The 24,048-nt window shown below is 43.4% G+C and overlaps 1 protein-coding gene across 5 annotated transcripts in view; it reads right to left on the reverse strand.

Annotated features, from left to right (window-relative positions):
* Positions 1-6,603: 6,603 nt before the first annotated feature.
* ZNF143 (zinc finger protein 143) overlaps positions 6,604-24,048 on the reverse strand; it is a 58,775-nt gene continuing 41,330 nt past the window's right edge. For all 5 annotated transcript variants that reach the window (XM_059408503.1, XM_059408520.1, XM_059408512.1 and 2 more), the window contains 4 exons: positions 19,550-19,698; positions 15,161-15,322; positions 8,632-8,778; positions 6,604-7,600 (listed from right to left, as the gene is read on the reverse strand). In XM_059408503.1, coding sequence (XP_059264486.1) covers positions 7,517-7,600; positions 8,632-8,778; positions 15,161-15,322; positions 19,550-19,698 — 542 coding nt within the window. In that variant the 3' untranslated portion in view covers positions 6,604-7,516. The remainder of the gene's footprint in view (positions 7,601-8,631; positions 8,779-15,160; positions 15,323-19,549; positions 19,699-24,048) is intronic.

Here is a 24,048-nt window from a genome sequence, read left to right on the forward strand (position 1 = left end):
ACCAAATATGGGGCTTGAACTCACAACCCTGAGATCAAGAGTCATAAGCTCTTCCAGCTGAGCCAGCCAGGCGTCCCCAAAATAAGTAGTTGGAATGGGCAAGCATCACTTCCTCCAGAAGGTTGCTGGTCGTGATGATCAGTAGCTAAGCTACAATGACTACAGATTGCCCTGGGAGAGAGCACAGAGAAAGCACAGAGCTCCTCGTATTTACTAACACACTGTCTTGGGCAGGTACCCTGTATGTAGCTGAGGGTCATCAGGCTGATCAGTGAGTGTGTGTGTCTTGTTCCACTCACAGCCCATGGTTGGCAGACAGAGCACAATGGAAGGTGACGGCCGGAGAACACAGACTTGCAGAAGAGCCTGCGGTAGCCCTGTCGTCCTGTGGTCCAGAGCATGAAGCTAGCATCAGATGGCTGTAGTTCTGCCTCTTTCCTCAGCTCTAGTCAGTCAGCACTCTCTTGCCTCCGATGTATGGCCATCCATAGCTCATGCTCCAGAAGGGGAAATGTCACACTGGAATATACAGTGCAAATAAAACTTCTATTTTCTGAATCTGCTCTTCCAAAATTAGAGCATTTTTTGTTTTTCTCTGGCCCTTTTTTCCTCCTTGGTGTTAAAACTAGAGTTATGTACCTTTCTGTTCCTGTTACTATATAGCCTCATTTAGATTTGTATTTTCAAAATCCATAATTCTCCAGTCAAAAACTAAGCAGGTGGATCCTGTTCTCTTCATCTCTCACAGGGAGGAGAGAAGGGCAGATACACAGCGTGATCAAACAGAGCCCTAGTAGAGCACAGAGGAAGGGCTTCTAGGCCTTTCCCACTGTGCTGGCTCTGACCAGGGCATTGGCACTCCTGGACTGTCACGGGGGGAAGTGATTCTCCAGGAGGAAGTAATTACCTGGCCATCCTCAGGTCCTCCTAGAGAGTGTGCCCTCCCTCCTGCTGGGAAGGACTCTCGTGACTCAACTTGCAAGTACGGGAAGACCATCAAGCCAGAGCATCTGTGTGCTTCAAAAATCCAAACTCAGGGACCAGAAAGAACAGGAGTCTGAGGACATCTCTGTAGAAGGTGCAAATGCCCATGGGCCTGTCAATACAGTTGCCCTTGTGAGAGCTGCCAGTGCGGGTGGAGGCCTTTCCGTACCTTTTTCATGAACTAATCTCTGAGAGAAGATCCAGGTTGCTCTTTCCTCATGGCCTGGACAAGTGGTGGTTTGACTTCTCTGTCAACTCCATTGGGCTCCAACTCCAATGCCAATGCATGGATGGGAGCACCGAGAACCAGCAAAGGACGGGTTTCACCTTCAGTAGACACTTCATTTAGATGCTGTCCTTGGTCCCTGGGTCAGATAGGCTGGACCAGTGGCCACAGTTTAGCAAGTATGGAGACCAGGAGAGGTGACCAAGACAGAGTCAATCCTGTCTTGGATTGACCAGGAACAAGGTCAGAGCCCACTTACTAGACTTGGAGCCAAGCGCAGGGCAGCAAAGGACATTTATCCCAAGAGCTGCTGTCTAAAAACATGGAATAGGATCTATGGGCATCCTGTTGCCTCCAGTCATGATAGACAATGGGGTCCTGGGCTGTGCTCTGTCTTTGGGTGAGCAAGTGACTCTGGAGATGGAGGACAGTGTCCCTATAGACCTTCCACTTCCCCCTGAGACTGTGATGTGATGCAGAATGCCAAATACTGCCAGCAACCTGCCCATCCATTAGGACTGGCCTTAGGAGTGTTGAGTGACTGGGACTTGGGAATCCTCAGGTCTGGCAGAGATTTGCCCTGTCAGTGTCCGTGTAAGAGTCACAAAGATTCGTGATCCAAGTCACAAAGATTGCCACTGGCATCTCAGGACTGAATCTGAGATGCCCTTGAAAAAATTTCTTTAGTCAATTTGATTATAAATCCAAAAGTGACTGTCAATCTCCTGTTGGGCAAGGAGACAAAGCTAGTCTCCCAGGTCTGGTGTGGGCACGTCCTCCTTAGTATCATCCCAGCAACCTGAGGAGGCATTTGGGGTCTTTTTCCCATCACTCAACCTGTTTTCTCCCAGCATTAAATAATTTCCTTCCAGGTAGAGAAAAGACCACCTCCCCCCACCCCACTCTGGCCCAGGCACAGCAGGTTGATTTGTTCGAGAAGGAGGTGGTGAAGCCAGCTGCTCAATGAGCCATCCAGGTGCCCCAGCTAAGATCACTTGGGCAGAAAAAATGGTCCAGTTTTCTACTGTTCCTGATTTTCTGTTGAAAGGAACATAAAGCAATTTCAGGATTGCTTTATGTTAGAAACTAGCCCTAAGACTGCAGAGAAGCTCCTTGCCTGATCAACTGTATCTGGGTAAAAGATCTGGTGAGTGTGAAGAGCTGCTCCCAGGGCCCTCATCAGCTCAAAAGCCCGTGGCTGGCTTGGAGAAAAACTTCCCCACTGAGAAAGATAAGACAACCCCCTTGCGGCAAAAGAGATTTCACCTCTTTGCTTTTTCCATAGAAATTGCAGACTTTGGGGGCACCTGGGTGGCTCAGTGGGTTAAAGCCTCTGCCTTTGGCTCTGGTCATGATCCCAGGTTCCTGGGATCAAGCCCCACATCAGACTCTGTGCTTGTCAGGGAGCCTGCTTCCCCCCCCACCGCCTGCCTCTCTGCCTACTTGTGATCTCTGTCTGTCAAATAAAAAAATAAATAAGTAAAATCTTAAAAAAAAAAAAAAAAGAAAGAAAGAAATTGCAAAATTTGGAGACCACTAGAACTGAATCTGTAACCAAGATTAGAGCTGTTTTCCACAACCCTTTCTTAGGCAGGTGCGGCTTTGGGACAGATTACCAAAAGTGTTTTGTGGATGCTTCCAGTGGGCCCAGAGAAACCCTGTGGAGGTGAGGCAAACCGGGGAGACATTTGGGATTGACATTAGAGCAGGAATCCCATCCTCCTTCATAAGAATGCAGAAAAGTAACAAGAAAAAGCTTTCCCTGGGTAATTTTCATTTTAACTATTTATGCAATTTTTCCAGATCTTGAGCATTGTTTGTTCTCAGCGTGACCTTCTGCCCTTCAATTTTAGATGTGCTTCGGAAGCCAAATGAAACCCCTGCATGGGGTCTGGAGGATTCTCTGTACTTCTCAAGCCAGGTGAGCTTAGAGCTGGGGGCAGCAGCTAGAGGAGACCCGCTGCTCTGTGAGGCCTCTGGGAGTTATGGGGAAGCTGCAGTCCCCAGTTACTCTAAGGGAGCCCATGCTCTAAAAGGAGAAGCAGATAATGTATTTCCAAAACCCAAGTCATACCTCTTGTGTGGCAAGAAAAGAGAAGGGCTAAGAGAAGCGCTTTCCTCAGCTGGGCAGGCTACAGACTCTGTGGGACTCAGTGCAAAAAGAAAAATGCCAGCCTCTTGGTCAAAAAACAGGGAAAAAGTTCTGTTAAAGGTACATGTAAAGCCAGACACAGAAGGTCAAAGAGTGGGCACCTGGGTGGCTCAGGGGTTAAGCATCTGCCTTCAGCTCAGGTCATGATCTTGGAGTCCTGAGATCCAATTCCACATCGGGCTCCCTGCTCACCAGTGAGTCTGCTTCTCCCTCTGGCCAACGCCCCCCATCTCCGCCCGCTCATGCTGGAGTGCTCTTACTCTCTCACACAAAAATAAGTAAAATCTTAAAAAGAAGAAGAAGAAGAAGAAGGACAACTAGTGATTCTACTTATGTGAGGTCCTGAGAGTAGTCAAATTTATAGAAAGTGAAAGAAGGGTGGTTGCCAGGGGCTGGGAAGATGGGGGGATGGGAGCTATCATTAAATGGGTAGAGTTTCAGTTTGGGAAGATGAAAAAATTCTAGAGTTGAATGGTGGGAATAGTTGCACAATGATTTGAAGGTGTTTAATGATACTGAACTGTACACTCAAAAATGGTTAAAATGGCATATTTTATGTTATATATATTTTACAACCCTCCCCCCCCCACATATGCACACAGGAATACATGAGTTTTTTTCCTTCTTTCAAGGTCTCTCTCTCGACTTGTCTTGAGTTTTTTAAATTTGCTATCTAATATTGTTCTAAGTAAAGAAAAATTAATTTCAAATTTTTAGTGTGAATTTTACCCTTTATGTTTTTATTGCACAATGCTAGTATTTTTAAAAGTTTTGTTTATGTATTTGGGATGCCTGGGTGGCTCAGTGGGTTAAGCCACTGCCTTCGGCTCAGGTCATGATCCCAGGATTCTGGGATTGAGTCCCACACTGGGCTCCTTGCTCGGCAGGGAGCCTGCTTCTCTTGTTGCCTCTGCCTGCCACTCTCTTGCCTATGTGTACCGCCCCCCTCAGAAATAAATGAATAAATAAAATCTTAAAAAAATATATTTTATTCATGTATTTTGATAGAGAGAGGGAGGCAGAAAGCACAAACAGGCAGAGCGGTAGGCAGAGGGAGAGCGAGAAGCAGACTCCCTGCTGAGCAAGGAGCCTGATGTGGGGCTTGATTCCAGGGCCTTGGGATCATGACCAAAGCTAAAGGCAGATGCTCAACCGACTGAGCCACCCAGGTGCCCCAAGTGCAATGCTAGTTTTAAATGAAAATATCATAATATTTAACTTGTATTTGAAATCACTGAAATCCCAGGACCCTGAGATCATGACCTGAGCCAAAGGCAAAGGCTTAACCTACTGAGCCACCCAGGTGCCCCAGATCTCCTCCTCCTTAAGGAAACCTAAGGGTAGAGTGCTTATAGCAGAGGGGCCTGGGCTCCCTTTCCTTGCTCACCAACAGACCTCAGCTGTGCCCTGTCATTTTCACCCTCTCACTCCCTGCTCACTGTTGGGATCTGCCGATTGTCTGGTCTATAGTCTTACCTGAGCTAGGAAATACTGGACTGTAAGTCCCTGAATCCAGTCCATTTCAGCGCTAAGTGTGGGGTTTCCCAAGTTAATTCCGTAGTCCCAGAGGTGCCATGCATGATGGGTAGCATGGGAGACCCTCCAAAGCTGGTTTGCCCCAGCCAGCCTGGGGGCATAGGGTGGGGTGGGGGTGGGGGCACAGGGCTCCCCTGGCCATCTGGGCAGCTGCCGCATTTGGAGGGTTGAGGAAGCCAAGCCTTTCTCTCATTCTATTCCCTGAATTCTTACAACTGCAGACCGTAGGCAGTACCCTTTCTTTTTGTAGTGGCCTCCAGTGTGTCTGCGAGAGTGGGGGTTTTTCTTGGACGAAGTTTTGCCTTGAGGCCTGTCCAGCTCATGTTGCTGAGTTATGCTCCAAGCAGCTCCACTGGTAAAGTACTCTTGTTTCATCAAGTGTCTTTGGGGAATTTTCAACTTCGGAGGGCTCCTCTCTGCATGCTACACTGGGAAGAAACCGCACACCGGCTTTACTAGCACCTCTCTGCACATCAGCTGGAGTCTTCCCTTGGCGGAAATGTGCCCCTTCCTTAGGCGCCCGAGGTCCTGTTCCCAGGCAGGCAGCCAGGTGGCCAGGCAGGGGACACACCCGCAGCCTCCCTCTGCCCTCTTCTCAAGCTGAGGGATAATCGGGCCTGCCAGTGCAGTCCAGCTCTGCCCTGTCCAGTCCATCTAGCAAAGGAGCTAGGGTGAGGGAGAAAGCTTGGGATCTGAGCAAAGGCCGCTGTCAGCGGGGCAGGGAGGCTGCAAGCCTGGGTTTGGTTCTGGGCAGCACAGGGGGCCTGAATGGGCCCAGTGGAGGAGCTCCCGGTCAGTGGCCATGACCCTGGGACTTTGCAGTTGCTCTTCTTCCTCAGTCTTCCCATGTCAGCCCCTATCTGAGCCTCAGCAGGCCTCAGCTGGCAGTTCTTCTATGTGTGTTCCAGTCTAAGACTGAAGACTGGATCCATGTGGGACTAAGACCTTTTCTAATGTTGACTATCTGTGAGGAGCTTTGAAGGGAAAGCAACCAGTCCCGGCCCAACCCCCATTTCAGATGACTGAGTCATGACCCTTTTTAACAAGACTTCAAAGAAACCTCATCAAAGATAACATTTATATTGAAGAAAACAGTACAACAGTTTTCCCTTTTTTACTGTAAAGCTTGGAATGAAACACGAGCCCCATTTCAGCTCTCTGGCAAACAAAGCACAGTGAACCACAGTGAAGGAGTGGTTATTGCAAGACAAACCTTCCCTCACTCAACCCCCCTTTTTTGGGACCTTGGTGGCCCCTAAGCTGAATCTCTGACATCAGACCTGGTTTTTCAAGTGCTCAGGTCATTAGGCAATCAGAAAACACCAGAGCTCATCTTGATCATCTCTGCCACAAATTGTCATCTGAGAAGGCACAGTTTCGGTGTGGTGAAGGCTTGTGGGATGAGGGGGTCACAAAGTCTGGGTTTTGCCCTGTCTTTGCCCTCCTTCTGCACAGCCAGAGGCCCCAGAAGGCATTTAGCTTCTTTGGAAACTATTTCCGCTTGTACAAAGGGGGATAATAAATCCTTTGTATTTCACAAATTTGCTTTAAGTACATTAAAATGTATGAAAAAATACTTATTCTGTGCTTGATCAACAACATACTCTCGATATACGTGTGTTGGGTTATAATCGATGCCATTGGTGGTGTTTTCTGCAACACTTTCCCCCACTCCCATACCAGTTTAATAAAACAAAGGTAAAGGTAACAATTTAAAAATCGCTGTATTCAAAATTAATAATAAACTTTAGGGTAAATAAGCTTTAAAACAAAAGTACATAAGCAAAAATAAATAATTTACACCGACCCACTAACCTAATTTTCAGAGTAAAGCCATTTTCAATTACAGCACTGTTATCCCGGGCTCCAGCCTGTGGTCAAACTTTGATAGTTCATTATTTTTAAAAAACAGTAACAAAAAATTGAACGCTAAGTAAAATCTTTAACAAAACCAAAGCACTGGATTTAACTTTTTAATTTTAAATAACCAAACTTTGTCATTTCATACATAATCCAATGTAATGGATCCAATTCAATATAATTAGCATTTCAGCTTGAAGAGGTGGTATTTTAACAGGGATGGAAACTGTAATGAATAGTCTTCAAACCGTGAGGTACAAATAAAAACATACAAGTATACAGTAGAACAAAAACTGCAGACACTCTATTAACTTGGGGAAATATCCGAAGGCTTTACATCCTTTATTATCCATGATGGCTTTTGGAATTGATTGTTTGAAGTATAGAACCTTTGACGTTTTAGATACAGCCTTTATTTTTTCACAGTAAGTTAAAAATCCATCATAAGACTCCGAAAGACTCCACTGATCTTGCACGTAGACTCTAGGAGTTTGCAAAGTGATAAAAGAGTAACGTGAAAATTTACCGTATTGCCCTAATTTCATACATCCTTGTACACAATGAATCAGTTTGGGAATCTATTCCAAGAGTTATATACACAAAAGCATCAAGAATAAAATGTTCTCCACTCTTGCATAAAAATGTGTACAGTATGTCAGGAATGGAAAAACTCTAATTTTCCTGGGCCCGGGCTCTCGGATGTCTGCTGCCTGAAGATGAAAGGCTCCTCCCGATGTAGTGCTCCACTGTTTCGAGAACTAATCATCCAACCCTGGCGTTTCTCCTTGTTGGATTCTAGATGCTATTCTGATGGCTTCTTCCAGAGATGGCTGTTCTCCAAGCTGGAACAGGAACAAACACATGGGCATAGTTAAGATAATACCAAAGAAATAGTATATGCCAGAAGTTTAAAAAAAAAAAATCAAGACTTTTATTTCTTTCACAGAGAGAGAGAGAGAAAGAGACAGCACAAGAAGGGGGAGTTGCAGGCAGAGGGAGAGGCAGAAGCAGGATCCCGCTGAGCAGAGGGATCATGGACCCAGGGATAATGACCTGAGCTGAAGGCAAATGCTTAATCGACTGAGACACCCAGGTGCCCCCAGAAGAAAAATTTCTTTCTGTAATTCTGACAGCTGGACTTAAGACACTACTGCTGATGCAATCATTAAGAGCTTAAAAAAAAAATTCTTGCAGAATGATGTAACTTCTTTCTGTAGGATTTTGATAAACCTTCACTCGTACAACAGAAAAAAGGTGCTCATCTTTTCCAATGGGGGCACTGAGAACACCCTGCGCCTTTGGCTTCTGTGCCCATAAACTAAATTAAAACCAATGGTCAGCATTTTCCTGAATGTGTTCTCTTTTCCAAGTAAATACACGAGAAACAACTCTTCCCCAGGAAAGGTAATCTGCGCCTAGCATTCTAGACTCTCAGCTTCAATCCAGTGACTTCCCCAAGAAGAGTTTTTTCTGTCTTCTGATTTCCCCCCAGTGTGAAATACAGCTGTGCAGGGACTCTCAGGGGATTAACTTAGGGTCTCTGTTTACACGAGGTTCATTTGCAAGGAGGAGCTCTTAAGTGCTTTACAGAATCCGCCTAATGAGACTTATTTGGAAAGTAAAGATGGCTGGGTGGGGGCACGCTGGGATGTTTACCAGCAGCTTTTCTTTTTTCTTGCTATAAACCCCTAAAACACGCAGAGATACTAGAGAACAAAGTGCCGGTCTTTTCGAGTGCACCGCAAACAGCAGTTCTCTTCAAGGAGCTAAGTGCCACACATTATTCTGTGTCCTGCCTCCTGTGAAGGTTATGAATGAAAGGCAGTGTAAGAGGCCGAGAGCTATGAAGGAGTCCAGCTGTCACCATACTCACCTGAACTGCAATCTGGGTGCCGTTGGATGTGGCCACTAAGGTCAGAGGCCTGGTTTCTGTGGTGACTAAGTGATGGCTGTGCTGTTGGTGCCCCATTTCTGATGAGGCAGTATGGAACGCTGCCAAGTCCTGAGCCACAATTGCAACCTTTATCAAAAAGGACACAGAAGGAAAGCTATGATTAAGTACATTAAACTCTGCTTAATACAAGGGACTGTCTTTGGATCTGAAAGGAAAAACTCCCTTCTGACCACAGACTTGTAGAAGCCTAAAGCTGGAAGAGAACTTACATATTGTCTATTCTAGACTCTTCTTCTTTTTTTTAAGATTTGTTTATTTTATATAGAGACAGCAGAGCAGGGGGAGGGGCAGGGGGAGAGGGAAAGAGAGAATCTCCAGTAGACTCCCTCCCAGCTGAGCAGCCCCACACAGGGCTCAGTCCCGGGATTGAGCCCCATATCCGGCTCGCTCTACTCAGTGGGGAGTCTGCTTCCCCACCCCCCTCCCCGCCTCTCTGCCTAGTTGTGATCTCTGTCAAGTAAATAAATAAAATCTTAAAAAAAAAAAGATCTGTATGTTTCATTGTATGTAAATTGTACCACAATTAAGAAAAAGCACTGTAGGCTGATATGAAAAACCTTCTTAATGGTCAGACAAATGAGAATAAAAACAGAATTCAACTTTTGCTTGTGAATTATGCAAATATAAAAAAAATCCTCAATTCTAGCAAAAAGAGTACAGAAGAACCAGGAAGCGTTTAGACCCATGACATAATTGTTCAAACTTTTAGGAAAACAATTTGGCAGTATGTAGCAAACAGCTTAAAATACTTTATACCATTAATTCAATAATTCCATGTCTAGAATTTATTCCTATGAATATAACCAAAGTCTTATACAATAATTTCTGTATATGGCATGAGTTAATAAGGTCCATTTGATGGATTACTTTACAAATGATAAAAATCCTTTTAAAAGACCATTTAATTGGTATAAGAAAGTGCTCAGAACACAGTGTTAGATGGACGACAAGCACAAAATTATAATCCTAACTCTGTACACACACACACACACACATACATACATACACAAAGTAAGTAGTTCTAAATGTTGAGACTAGTTATTTTAACATCAAAAGAGTATAGTAGATTTTTTTTTTTTTTTAAAGATTTTATTTATTTATTTGACAGAGAGAAATCACAAGTAGTCGGAGAGGCAGGCAGAGAGGGAAGCAGGCTCCCCGCTGAGCAGAGAGCCCGATGCGGGACTCGATCCCAGGACCCTGAGATCATGACCTGAGCCGAAGGCAGCGGCTTAACCCACTGAGCCACCCAGGCGCCCCAGTAGATTTTTTTTTTTTAAAGATTTTATTTATTTATTTGACAGAGAGAAATCACAAGTAGGCAGAGAGGCAGGCAGAGAGAGAGAGAGGAGGAAGCAGGCTCCCTGCTGAGCAGAGAGCCTGATGCGGGACTCGATCCCAGGACCCTGAGATCATGACCTGAGCCAAAGGCAGCGGCTCAACCACTGAGCCACCCAGGCGCCCTAGTAGATTTTTTTTTAAATATGTTATTTTTAAGTAATCTCTAAGCCCACTGTGGGGCTCGAACTCATAACCTTGAGATCAAGGGCCATATGCTCCACTGACTGAACCTGCCAGGTGCCCCGATTACAGCAGATTTTTAGTTTGAGTCTCTATTTTTAATTACTTTGAATATATTGCTACAAGTGGAATTACAGGATCACATGTAATTCTATGTCCATTAAGTAGGCTCTATGCCCAATAGGGAGCTTGAACTCAATGACCCAAGATCAAGAATCACACACTCTACCAACTGAGCCGGCCAGGCACCCCCTTACGTTCAATTTTTTTTTTTTTAAGATTTTATTTATTTATTTATTTATTTTTAAGATTTTATTTATTTATTTGACAGACAGATATTACAAGTAGGCAGAGGCAGGTTGGGGGGTGGGGGAAGCAGGCTCCCCGCTAAACAGACAGCCCGATGCAGGGCTTGATCTCAGGACTCCAGGACCCGAACCGAAGGCAGAGGCCCCAACCCACTGAGCCACCCAGGTGCCCCATTCATTTATTTTAGAGAAAGAGAGAGAGAAAGTGTGAACAGGGCAGAGGGAGAGAGAGAATTCCAAGCAGACTCCATGCTCAGCACAGAGCCTGACACGGGGCTCGATCTCACAACCCTGAGATCACGACCTGAGCTGAAACCAAGAGTCAGATACTTCATCAACTGAGCCATTCAGGCACCCAGAACTGCTATACTGTTTTCCATAGTATTGCATCATTTTACATTCCCATGAGCAATGCACCAGAGTTCCAATTTTTGAGTTGGATCCTCAGCAACACTTGTTACTGACTTTTGAATAATAGCCCAACCTAATGGGAGCAAAGTGGGATGTCAGTGTGGTTTTGATTCGTATTTCCCTGATGACTAATGATGTGGAACATCTTTTCATGAGTTAATTGGCCATCTCTAAATCTTGATGGAGAAATGTCTGTTCAAGTCATTTGTTCTGGCTTAAACTGGGTGGCTTAGTTTTTTTATTTTTTTGTCATTGAGTTATATAAAGTCTTTATTCTAAATATTCATCCCTTATCACATATATAATTTGCAAATACCTTCCTCTCATTAAGTAGATTGTGTTTTCACTCTCCTGGTCCTGGCCTCTGATGCACAAAGTCTTTAATTTTTTATTTTATTTTATATATATATTTTTTTCTTTTTCAAATTTTTCTTTAAATTCTAATTAGTGAGTGAAGTTTTTCATTTTGAACAAGTTTGATTATCTGTTTCTTTTGGTATCATACATAAGAAATAATTCGCTAATCCAGGTCATGAAGATTTTCATCTACATTTTCTTCTAAGCATTATGTAGTTTTAGCTCTTAAATTTAGGTCTTTAAAATATTTTGAGTTATTTTTAGGGACGCCTGGGTGGCTCAGTTGGTTGGACGACTGCCTTTGGCTCAGGTCATGATCCTGGAGTCCCGGGATCGAGTCCCACATCGGGCTCTCAGCTCCACGGGGAGTCTGCTTCTCTCTCTGACCTTCTCCTTGCTCATGCTCTGTCTCACTTTCTCTCTCTCAAATAAATAAATATTAAAAAAAATTTTTGAGTTATTTTTTATATATGCTATAATGTAAGGGTTGAACTTCACTCCTTCTCAGTGGATATAATTTTCCCAGCACCATTTGTTTAAATGACCATCCTTTCCCACTGAATGGTCAAATTTTAATTGTTGAAATTTAACTGACTGACTGTGTGAGAGTTTGTTTCCTGACTTTCTATTCTATTACACTGGGAATATTTATTATTTTCGTAATCTCAAACTAAAACAGATGGAGAGCATGGACTCTTCTCTCTCTACCTGCTAACTAGGATTCCAGAGGCATCTACAAAACTGAGTCGAAGAATGGATGACAAGCACAAAATTATAATCCTAACTCTATACACACACACACACACACACACACACACAAAGAAAAGCCAGTGAAGGACCATTTGCTTTCTTCTCATGCATGTGAACATGCATGTGAAGAACTAGGCAATTTAAGCATTACAGATAATTCACAGGTGGTGTCTGGACACCCCAAGTGGATAGCCGAAGTTTGCCCAATGGCCTACAGTTGCAGCAGCAGAAGCAATGGGGGCATCTGGTACTCCAACGAAACCCCCACTCCTGTTGTAATATTCCTGGTTGCTGGAAGCTGCCTGGCTTCATTCCAGCCCTCAAAGCTGCCTCTCCTGAAAATTTTCCTACTCCCCAGGCTACAGATAAACTACAAAAGAATGTTTGCTTTGGGGTCACTACCCTTCCAGACCTGCAACTCTAACTGGCATAAGGTATATGTACCCATGCTGTACCGTGCAGCCATCCAGGGATCCTACACTTATGGAAATGACCAGGACCACTCCATAAGACAGCCTGAAAGCTAGTGGCTGGGTTTTGCTTTTGTTTCTGTGTTTGCAGAGACTATAATTAACAAGCAATAAATGCACAAATCTTTAGGTGTTCTGTTGAGTTCTGGCTGTTAGATACATCTGTAGAACCATCACTTTTCTAAAACAAAAGAGATGACAGTTCCTTCATATTGCATCCCATCAGTTTCCTTCCCCTGGGCAAGCAGCATGTTCTGATTTCCATCACCATGGATTTGTTTTGTCTGTTCTTGGATTCCATGTAAGTGAAATCATATGATACGTATTCTAGTGGAACTGCTGGGTGGTGGGGTGTAAGAAACCACCGAACAGTTCTTCAAAGCGGTTATATCATTTTACACTCCCACCAGCATATACGAATGTTCTAGTTGCTTCGCATCTTTACCATTTTCTTAGTCTTTTCACAGTTTTAGTAATCTTCCTGTGTCTGAAATGGTGGTATCTCATTGCGATTTTAAATTGCATTTCTTTGATAACTACAGATTTGAACACTTTTTTGTTACTGGCCATTCTTTTTTTTTTAAGATTTTTATTTATTTATTTGACAGACAGAGATCACAAGTAGGCAGAGAGGCAGGCAGAGAGAGAGGGGGAAGCAGGGTCCCTGCTGAGCAGAGAGCCCAATGCGGGGCTCCATCCCAGGACCCTGGGATCACGACCTGAGCCAAAGGCAGAGGCTTTTACCCACTGAGCCACCAAGGTGCCCTTCTTACTGGCCATTTTTATATCTTCTTTTGTGAGAGGTCTGTTCAAATGAACAGTCAAATGATTTGCTCATTAAAAAAAAATTATAAGGGTGCCTGGGTGGCTCAGATGGTTAAGCGTCTGCCTTGGGCTCAGGTCATGATCCCAGGGTTCTAGGGTCGAGCACCAAGGCAGGCTCTCTGCTCTGAGAGGAATCTGCCTCTCCCTTTCCCTCTGCCTGCTGTTCCCCCTGCTGGTATTCTCTCTCTATCAGATAAATAAATAAAATCTTTAAATAAAATAAAATACAATATTGTATTTATTTTGCTCACTTTTAATAGGCTATTCATCTTTTTACTGTTGATATGTAGAATTTTGTTATATATTCTCAATATAAATCCAGTGTCAGATATATAGTGTGAATATATTTTTCCCAATCTGAAATTTTCCCAATCTCATTCTTAATGAGGTCTTTTGGTGAACAGAATTAATTCTGATGAAGTCCAATTTATCTTTTTTTTTTTAATTGGTAGTGCTTTTTTTTATCCTAAGAAATCTTTATCCTAGGGTTACAAAAATATTCACTTTTCTTCTAGAAGCTTTATGATTCTGAGTTTTGTATTTCAAGGTGTAAAGACCTTCAACTTCATTCTTTTTTCTAGGTTGTTTTATTTATCAAAGGTCCTTTCATTTTCATGTAAATTTTAAAATGAGATTATTTAATATCTTCAAAGGAGCATACTGGAATTTTGATTGTGAGGCTATGGAATTTATAAATGAATTTATGAAGAATGAGAGCTACTACTTTTGACAGACTCTTTCACTGAACACGGTAAGGCAGCTGCAGCAAATCTCAGCGCTGCTTTCAGCATAGCGTAAGAACAACTGTAAAATGTATTAATAGCCTGTATTTTGAAGGAAATGAAAAATTAAAACTACAAAGAGATACATCAGATTGGCAAAAATGCAAAAATTTGATACCACTGTGTTGACTCTACAGAAGGGAAAGAGGCTGTCTCAAATGCTGCTGGTGGTCATGTGGCTGGGCACCATCATGTGGAATGGAAGCTTGGCACTACTTATCGCAATTATAAATGCACTCCAGGATTTGCCTAGCAGACTTACACACATGCCAAGTCACACGAGCATGAGGTGATATGTTGTTTGAAACAGCACAAGTTTTTAACCATGGTGTTTATATAATGAAACATGGTACAGTTTTTAAAAATGAGGAAGTGGTCTGTATAATGAAACAGAAATATTGCCTAGATGTATAATTAAGTTCAACAGAAAAACAAACAAGGTGAAGAACAGTATAGTTTACTACCATAAGAAAGAAAGGGAGGGGAGAAGACGACCGTATTTTTTCTTATACACTTCATGAATTGCTGGAAGACTACCCAAGAAGCTAGCAAGCGTGGATTATCTCTGCGGGGGCAAGAACTAGGTTGATGGAGGCAGGGCTAGGGGGAAGACTTTCCACTGCACACTTGTGTATACTTTTTGATTTCTGAACTATGTGACTATATTACATATTCAAAATATTAAGTAAATTTTGCAAATCAACTTTTCCTAACTATCTGATGATGATCACTGGAGGGGTTACGATTAACGAACACCTTAATATACACCGGGGCTTTGTATTAACTACTTAATACGCACTTTCTCATTCAGTCCTTACCTCAGCCTTTTGGTGTGGATGCAACAATCACTCCTCTTTTACAGAGGATGAAAAACTGAGACTCAGAGCTGTGTGTCTAACAAGCTGTAAAGCTGGGATTCAATCCAAGTCTGTGTGCTTCACAACACCATATCACACTGCATATCTACATAACGGTTATGATATTGACACGTGTACTGACTCATATCCAAAGAAAATATCATTACCTGCTGTCCTTCTGTGCCCTCGGCTGTAACCATAGCAACAGAGTGTGTTCCTGCTGAGGAGATGACTGCGTCGTGAGCCGGGACTGTAATGGGCGTGCCATCCTGCGTTACCATTGTGATGGTATTGCCAATGGCTTGCATGTCAGCTTGAGATATGTTGACCTGCAATACAATGCATTTTACAAATCAGTCTCTCTCTTTTTTTTCCCCAGTTTTTAAAATAAGCTCTACACCCAATGTAGGGCTTGAAGTCATGACCCTGAGATCAAGAGTTACACGTTGTACTGACTAAGCCAGCCAGGTGCTCCAAATATTTGGCAATACTTATTGAGGACTAGGCCTGATCCTTGTATAAATCTACTTTGAGGGAGCAAATAGTAATAATAAACTCTTTTAGAAAGAGATAATCAGAAAAACTATTTCTTTTCGTTTTTTAAAGGTTTTATTTTTAAGTAATCTCTACACTCAATGTGGGGCTTGAACTCACAACCCTGAGATCAAGAGTCACATGTTCTACCGACTGAGCCAGCCAGGCAGCCCAAAACTGCTGAGCAGAGAGCCTGATGCGGGGCTCGATCCCAGGACCCTGGGATCATGACCTGAGCCGAAGGCAGAGGCTTTAACCCACTGAGCCACCCAGGCGCCCCAAAACTGACTATTTCTGAAGTACATTTCCTCCTCTCCATCTCTACTGCCCATTTAGACCTTTATTTTCCTCTTGTCTGACCTCCTGCAATAATATAACTTCTTCCTAGGGATCCAGTCTAACCTTATCTAAACCATCCTCTACCTTGACACCTTTTTAAGAAAACAAATTTCAGGGCACCTGGGTGTCTCAGTAGTTAAGTGTTTGCTGCTCTCGGCTCAGGTCGTGATTCCAGGACCCTGGGATGAAGCCCTGCATCTGGCTCCCTGCTAAGTGGAAAGCCTGCTTTTCTCTCCCACTCCCCCTCCTTGTGTTTCCTTTCTCACTGTGTCTCTTTCTCTGTCAAAGAAATAAATAAAATCTCAAAAAAAAAAACCCCAAATTTCATTTCATTATGCTCCCTCCTTATATCCCCAGTGACCTCCCATCACTAGAGTTCAGACTTCTTTTTTAGAGATTTTTATTTATATTTATTTATTTGACAGACAGAGATCACAAGTAGGCAGAGAGGCAGGCAGAGAGAGAGGGAGAAGCAGGCTCCCCACTGAGCAGAAAGAGCCCGATGTGGGCTCGATCCTAGGACCCTGGGATCATGACCCGAGCCGAAGGCAGAGGCTTTAACCTATTGAGCCACCCAGGTGCCCCAGAATTCAGACTTCTTACAAGTCTTTTGCAATATGGCCTTTAACAGCTTCTCCAGACTCATCTTCTACTACTTTGAAACCAGCATCTGGCATTCCTAGCCACAACTAACTATCTGCAGTTCCTGAGTGTCATATTCTGTTATATCTTCGTGACTTTTCCCATCCCTTCATTCTGCCTGCCAAACTATGAAAATTCTTCATGATCCAACTAAATGGCCACTCTTGGGGTACCTGGGTGGCTCCGTTGGTTAAGTGTCTGACTTCAGTTCAAGTTGTGATCTCAGAATCCTGGGATGAGCCCCACTCTGGGCTCCCTGTTCGTCAGGGAGTCCGCTTCTCCCTTTTCCTCTGCCCCTCCCCCCGCACTCATGCTTGCTTTCTAATAAATAAATCAATCTTAAAAAAAAAAATGCCCATTCTCCATAAGGGCTTCCAACATTCCTTCTGGAAGAATTATTTACTCCTGGGGCACCTGGGTGGCTCAGTCATTAAGTGTCTGCCTTTGGCTCAGGTCATGATTCCGGGGTTCTAGAATCGAGCCCCACATCAGGCTCCCTGCTCAGCAGGAAGCCTGCTTCTCCCTCTCCCACCCACCCTGCTTGTGTTCCCTCTCTCGCTGTGTCTCTCTGTGTCAAATAAATAAATAAAATCTTAAAAAAAAAAAAAAGAATTATTTACTTCTTCCTCCAGGATGACACTGTGCTTTACACATCCCTCAATCATATGACCATCACTATAAGAAGTTATTGGTCATTTAGGAATAGCTCTCTCCTAGAGACTATGATACCCACCCCTACTTTCTGTACTCCCCACATGAAGTCTATCAAAATATCTGGTACTGGGTAGAATTCAGTAATTGTTTACTATTTAATTGACTAAAGGAATGGAAGAAATATCTAATCCCTGAAGGAAATGGGAAGGCTACATGTGGAGAAAATACCTCACGATAAGGAAAATAGCTGTTCTGGAACACATGAAGGGGGATGAGACTCATTTTATCTGGTCAGAGAGTAGCCAAGAGTGGTTGACAACAGTAGGTTCCAGTCTGATAAACAACAGAATTATCCAACAATGGAACAGGGTGCCTCTTACGAAAGAAATTGCCTTATCTATTTGGGGGCTGCTGTAGCGGGAAATTCTCCTGTATCAGGAGGGAGGAAGGTTACCTAGCATGACTTCAAGAGGGTCTTTGTCTGTTTGACCTAGTTCAAGAAAGTCTTGGGTTTGATGCTAAATTAAAACTGCATTAGTAGGGCGCCTGGGTGGCTCAGTGGGTTGGGCCGCTGCCTTCGGCTCGGGTCATGATCTCAGGGTCCTGGGATCTCTAAAAAAGAAGTCTGAACTCTAGTGATGGGAGGTCACTGGGGATATAAGGAGGGAGCATAATGAAATGAAATTTGGGTGGTTTTTTTTTGAGATTTTATTTATTTCTTTGACAGAGAAAGAGACACAGTGAGAAAGGAAACACAAGGAGGGGGAGTGGGAGAGAAAAGCAGGCTTTCCACTTAGCAGGGAGCCAGATGCAGGGCTTCATCCCAGGGTCCTGGAATCACGACCTGAGCCGAGAGCAGCAAACACTTAACTACTGAGACACCCAGGTGCCCTGAAATTTGTTTTCTTAAAAAGGTGTCAAGGTAGAGGATGGTTTAGATAAGGTTAGACTGGATCCCTAGGCTCAGCAGGGAGCCTGCTTCTCTCTCTCTCTCTCTGCCTGCCTCTCCATCACTTGTGATCTCTGTCAAATAAATAAATAAAATCTTTTAAAAAAACTGCATTAGTAAATATATTTAATCTTTCATGGCAACGAGTGGACAAAGAATATGGTGAGGAAGTAGTGTTGTGATGGTGGAGGGAATGAATGGGATGGTAAAAACACCTTGAACTTGCCAATCCTGAACATGTTCTGTCTCCTAATTAACATCAGCATAGTAACAGTTACCAACACGAAGGCAGATTCATCATGGGGTAGGGAGGTAAGCTCTGAGAAAGACAGGGAAAGAGAGAGTTCTCCATGGAAGACAGTTATAGGTGGATAAAGAGCCCCATATGTCTATTTCTATCAGGTACTAAGACAACCTTAATTGGAGATTAAAAATGAAATCAGTGGGGTGCCTGGGTGGCTCAGTGGGTTAAGCCTCCACCTTCAGCTCAGGTCATGATCTCAGGGTCCTGGGATCGAGCCCCGCTTCAGGCTCTCTGCTCAGCAGGGAGCCTGCTCCTTCCTCTTTCTAAGCCTACCTCTCTGCTTACTTGTGATCTCTCTGTGAAATAAATAAATAAAATCTTAAAAAAAAAAAGAAATCAAATCTGGATTATTTTAGGCTAGTGGCATCTAGAAACCAATTATTTGGAGAATAACAATTACATGGCTTTACCCCGGGAAATAAAGATACTTGGTCCATTAATTCTGGGAGGTAAGTTAAGTGAACTCCCATTAACTCCAGGTAGGGAGAAAATCACATATGCTGGAAATTTTACAGTTTTGCCCATTGCTAACTTTCCAGGACTTTTTTTTTTTTTTTTTTTAAGATTTTATTTTTAAGTCATTCCTACACTGAATGTGGGGCTTGAACTCACAACCCCAAGATTAAGAGTCACATACCCCACTGAGACTGAGCCCGTCGGGCACCCCCTCCCAGGATCTTTCAATGCTGCTTCCCTATCCTCATCTCCTCAGACAAGGCTCTACTGGTTTATCAATCTTACCTCCTGGATTTAATCAACTACTAAATAATCCTAGCCCTTCTCGGATTTATATTTCTCATGAACCATTTACTTTTCAAGCCCTCAATTTCACTGTGGTTCTGACCTTTATCACATTACCTTTGAACTATACCAGTAACTATACCAATATCACTCCAACAGTACCAACGCTGGAGTCACAGGCATCCTCCCTCTCCTAATGCCCCTGTACGGAGCCTCTCTCAGTGGCCTACAGGAACACCTTTAGCTCTCACACTGCCTAGGAGTTGATATTCTTTTTTTTTTTTTTTAAGGAGTTGATATTCAAGGCTTTCCTCAGTTGGGGCTGAACCTGCCTTCCATGTCCATGTTCAAAGAAATATTATTTAACTCGTTTGGCTTTTGGTGGATACTCACATGCTGAGTCCCATCCTGGGATATAAGTGTAACTTGTTGACTCAACCCGGACTGTGTCACCGTGGCTACTTGTGTAGACACAACATCATCCCCTTCCACGCCTGTAACATACGTGATCTGGGACCCTTTAAGAACATCTTCACTTTGACCTATTTAAAACAAATGAATCATTTGTTTGACCAACCAACCAAGCTGTTTAGAAAACAGAGGATATATTTTCTTTTTTAAATCACTTTGAATATTTCTTATTTATCTTTTCCTAAATTTTTGTTTTAATTCCTGTTCATTAACACACAGTGCGATATTGGCTTCAAACGTACAATACAGTGATTCATCACTTCCATACATCACCCGGTGCTCATCACAATACTCCTTAACCCCCGTCCCCTATTTCACCCACCCCCCCCTCCCTGCCTACCTTCCATCTGGTAACCATCAGTTTGCTTGACATAGTTAAGAGTCTATTTCTTGTTTTGTCTCTCCTTTATTCCCCTTGCTCATTTGTTTTGTTTCTTATATTCCATATGAGTGAAATCACATGGTATTTCTCTTTTTCTGACTTATTCCACTTAGCATATACTCTTTGCCTCCATCCATGTCATTGTAAATGGCAAGATTTCATTCCTTTTTATAGCTGATTAACATTCTGTCGTGTGTGTGTGTGTGTGTGTGTGTGTATATCTTTATCCACTCATCAATTGATGGACAGACACTTGGGCTGCTTCCATACCTTGGCTATTGTAAATAATGCTGCTATAAACACAGGGTGAATAAGAGCATGAGTGGGGCGCCTGAGTGGCTCAGTGGGTTAAGCTGCTGCCTTCAGCTCAGGTCATGATCTCAGGGTCCTGGGATCGAGTCCCACATCGGGCTCTCTGCTCAGCAGGGAGCCTGCTTCCTCCTCTCTCTCTCTCTGCCAGCCTCTCTGCCTACTTGTGATCTCTCTCTGTCAAATAAATAAATAAAATCTTTAAAAAAAAAAAAAAAAAAGCATGAGTGGGAGGGACAGAGGGAGAGAGAGGGTAAGAATCTCAAGCAGACTCCACACTGAGCTGGAGCCCGACTCAGAGCTCAGTCTCACAAGCCTGAGATCCTGACTTGAGCTGAAACCAAAAGTTGATACCCAACCAACAGAGACGCCCAGGTGCCCCTTGTGTTTTTGTATTCTTCAGGTAAATACCCAGTAATTTGATTACTGAATCATAGGGTAATTCTATTTTTAACTTTTTTGACAAACCTTCATACTGTTTTCCACAGTGTCTGCACCAGTTTGCATTCCCACCAGCAGTGTACAAGGGTTCTTTTCTCACCAACACCTGTGTGATTTTAGTCATTCTGTTGCAGTGTAGTTCTGATTTGCATTTCAAAAACAGACAATATTTGGGGCGGCTGGATGGCTCAGTGGTTGAGCGTCTGCCTTAGGCTCGGGCCATGATCTCGGGGTCCTGGGACTGAGCCCTGCATCGGGATCTCTGCTTAGTGGGGAACCTGCTTCCTTCTCTCTCTGCCTGCCTCTGCCTGCTTGTGATCTCTCTCTCTGTCAAATAAATAAATAAAATCTTAAAAAAAAAAAATAAAAAGACAATATTTTAAACACGACATAGATAAAGTGTATAGGTATTATATTCCAAATCATAAAAATGGCTTCCAGCACCTCTTTCCAATTCTTCCACCTCCACTTTTGTAGAGCCAAACCGAATCAAAGCAGACCAAACTGAAGCTTTCCAAATCAAATTTAAATGTTCTAATTTCGAGGGTGTCTGGGTGGCTCAGTTGGATAAGCATCAGACTTCCGCTGAAGTCTTGATCAGTCCTGGGATGGAGCCCCACATCAGGATCCCTGCTCAGCGGGGAGCCTGCTCTTCCCTCTCCCTTTGTCCCTCCCCCTGCTCAGGATATCTCTTTCTCCCTCTCTCAAATAAATAAATAGTCTTAAAAAAAAACTCCTAATTTTGGGAGACCCCTTTTATTCTTGGAGTCCTTTTATTCTTGGAGACCCCTTTTATTCTTATGACTTGGAGTCATTCTGTGATACCATGCATGTGTGCCAGGGCATGGGGGGTACAGGACAGGAAAATTGCCTGGCAAACAACCCTTCCAACAGGGCAAGTATGCATGAAGTTCTTGCAGTCACTTGAGAAGCTGTTAAAAATGATAAGACAATCTTCATAAACATTAACCACAAAACCAGAATGTGGTGTCAACAGAAACTACTATAATACTAAATTACTTACTCTTTAACACAAGTGACTGATTGCAAGTCATCAGTACACAATGACCACATTGTGTAAAGACAAGGTAATGGCATATTATCTGGGGTAAGGTTAATCATTTAATGAGGGACAGAACAGGAACCCCCATCCACTTCTTTATTTCATAAAGAACCAGCAAGTAAACAGCAATTTCAACAGTCCATTACTGCTATACTTGGCAACCAGTAAGCCTGCTGATCCTTCCCTTCTATGGCTTTCTACCTCCCACGAAGCCAGAAAAAGGGCAAATATGGGATATGTTTTTTCCTTCAAGGAAGGACTTATGCTAATTTAAGAGTACTTCTCCATGGTAGTGGCTGATGCTTGCACGCATATGGCTCTGATCCCGGGCGTGTAATCTCCACGGCAGTCATTACTTCACGCCTGTCTGTTCTGTGTCACAGCCATTCAGATACTATGATCTGAATGGGCTACAAAACTTCAAGAATCATACGAGAGGAAAGGAATGCAAACACATCGGTATTCTTGGAAAAACAATCTTTGTTGATTATTTTTTTAACAAAATGTACGCCAGTATTTCACGGACTATTTCCAGAATACAAGAAATTCAGACCATCTGCAAGATCAACTTTGAAGGGAGAGACTGAAGAAGCTTAAAAAAAGAATTTCCAGGGCACCTGGCTGGCTCAGTGGGTTGAGCGTCTGCCTTTGGCTCAGGTCATGATCTCAGGGTCCTGGGATCAAGCCCCGAATCCGGCTCCTTGCCCAGTGGGAGGCCTGCTTGTCCCTCTCCCTCTGCCCATTCCCCTTACTTGTGCTCTCTCTGTCTGACAAAAAAATAAAATCTTAAAACAACAAAAAAAAGAATTTTAAAACCTGAGTTTGTCATCATTAAAGACTGTTTTAAAAACAAACAAACAAACAAACAAACTGCTTTCTAACTGCAAGGACCCAGCATTTGGGGGGCTACTGGACCGTGCGCACTCACAGCACTTTGCCAAAAACACAGCCAAAAACACACCCAGGACTGAAGGAGCTGTTACTTCGACACATGACAGACGTCTGAAAAGACAAACAAGAACTACAGGGAACCACCGCAGCAGGGAGCAAATGATGTGCTCTTCCCCTCATTCTCCAACCAGCATTTTTCACCTAAAAATTTTTCAACGCTTCACTCTAAGAACGGGAAAATATGATTTCTTTTCATTTTCAAATCTATCTTGTTTAGGAGGTATGTGGTGACCAGCAGGACAACCTAGGTTTTGTTTTTTTAAGAAAACCTTCACTTACTCTACTTCCTCACCTATGAAATTACAGAATGTAATCAATCCTCTAATGTTTTTTCCCAAGAGTTTATTCTTATCGAAATGAATGCTTCTGTCTCCTACAACACTGCTGAATAGCACATGAATCAATGAAGAGCTATTTGGCAGTGCTACACCGCTCTAATGCTTAAGACCAACATCGTCAGGGCACCCAAATAGCCTAGCTGCTCCTCCCTTCCTTTCTAGGGCAGAAGCGCCTCACTGGCCAGACGACTTCTTCTTCTTCTTTTTTTTTTTTTAAGATTGTATTTATTTATTTGATAGAGAGATAGACAGCACAAGCAGGCAGAACAGTAGGCAGAGGGAGAGGAAGAGACAGACTCCCCGCCAAGCAGGAATCCCGATACGGGGCTCAATCCCAGCAAGACCTGAGCTGAAGGCATCTACCCAACTGACTGAGCCACCCAGGCACCCCTGGCCAGACTTCTTTTAGTCTCTCCAATTTACTTTGCTCCCTTCACCCTGAGGGCTTTCTGTATGCGCCCTTCCCTCTATTGTAATGTCCTCTTGACTTTGCTCCTTATTTCCCCTTCTTGCCAAATCCTTGCCTCTCCACCAAATTTACCTCCATCTACCCTCTCCCATCTCTCCTAGTAGCTGTCACTTTAACCTATTTAAGAACTGTGCCTAGCTAACCTGTAATGAACTTTACAAAACTAGGAAGCTCACATAGCCTTTGCAAGTGATTTACTGCAACTCTTTGCCTTCACAGTCTATTATACCTAGAGGTCACTTATTAAGCAGCAAAAGAAGTCACTCAAACTCAGCTTGAAGCAAGGCGAGACTGCTCTAGATATCTAGCAGTGGGTCCTTCCTCTGCTTCCCGGCGTGGCTGACCCCTCTGCTCCTACCACTAGAGGCCACTGTCACTTGAAATAAGCTTAATCTTCAGGCTGCCAGGTTCCAGGACTTCTTTAGTGACAATACAGCTTTCCTTGCTGAACAGAAGCCACAGTCAAGA

Source organism: Mustela nigripes, chromosome 1 (genome assembly GCF_022355385.1).
Source record: "Mustela nigripes isolate SB6536 chromosome 1, MUSNIG.SB6536, whole genome shotgun sequence".
NCBI classification, from domain to species: Eukaryota; Metazoa; Chordata; class Mammalia; order Carnivora; family Mustelidae; genus Mustela; species Mustela nigripes.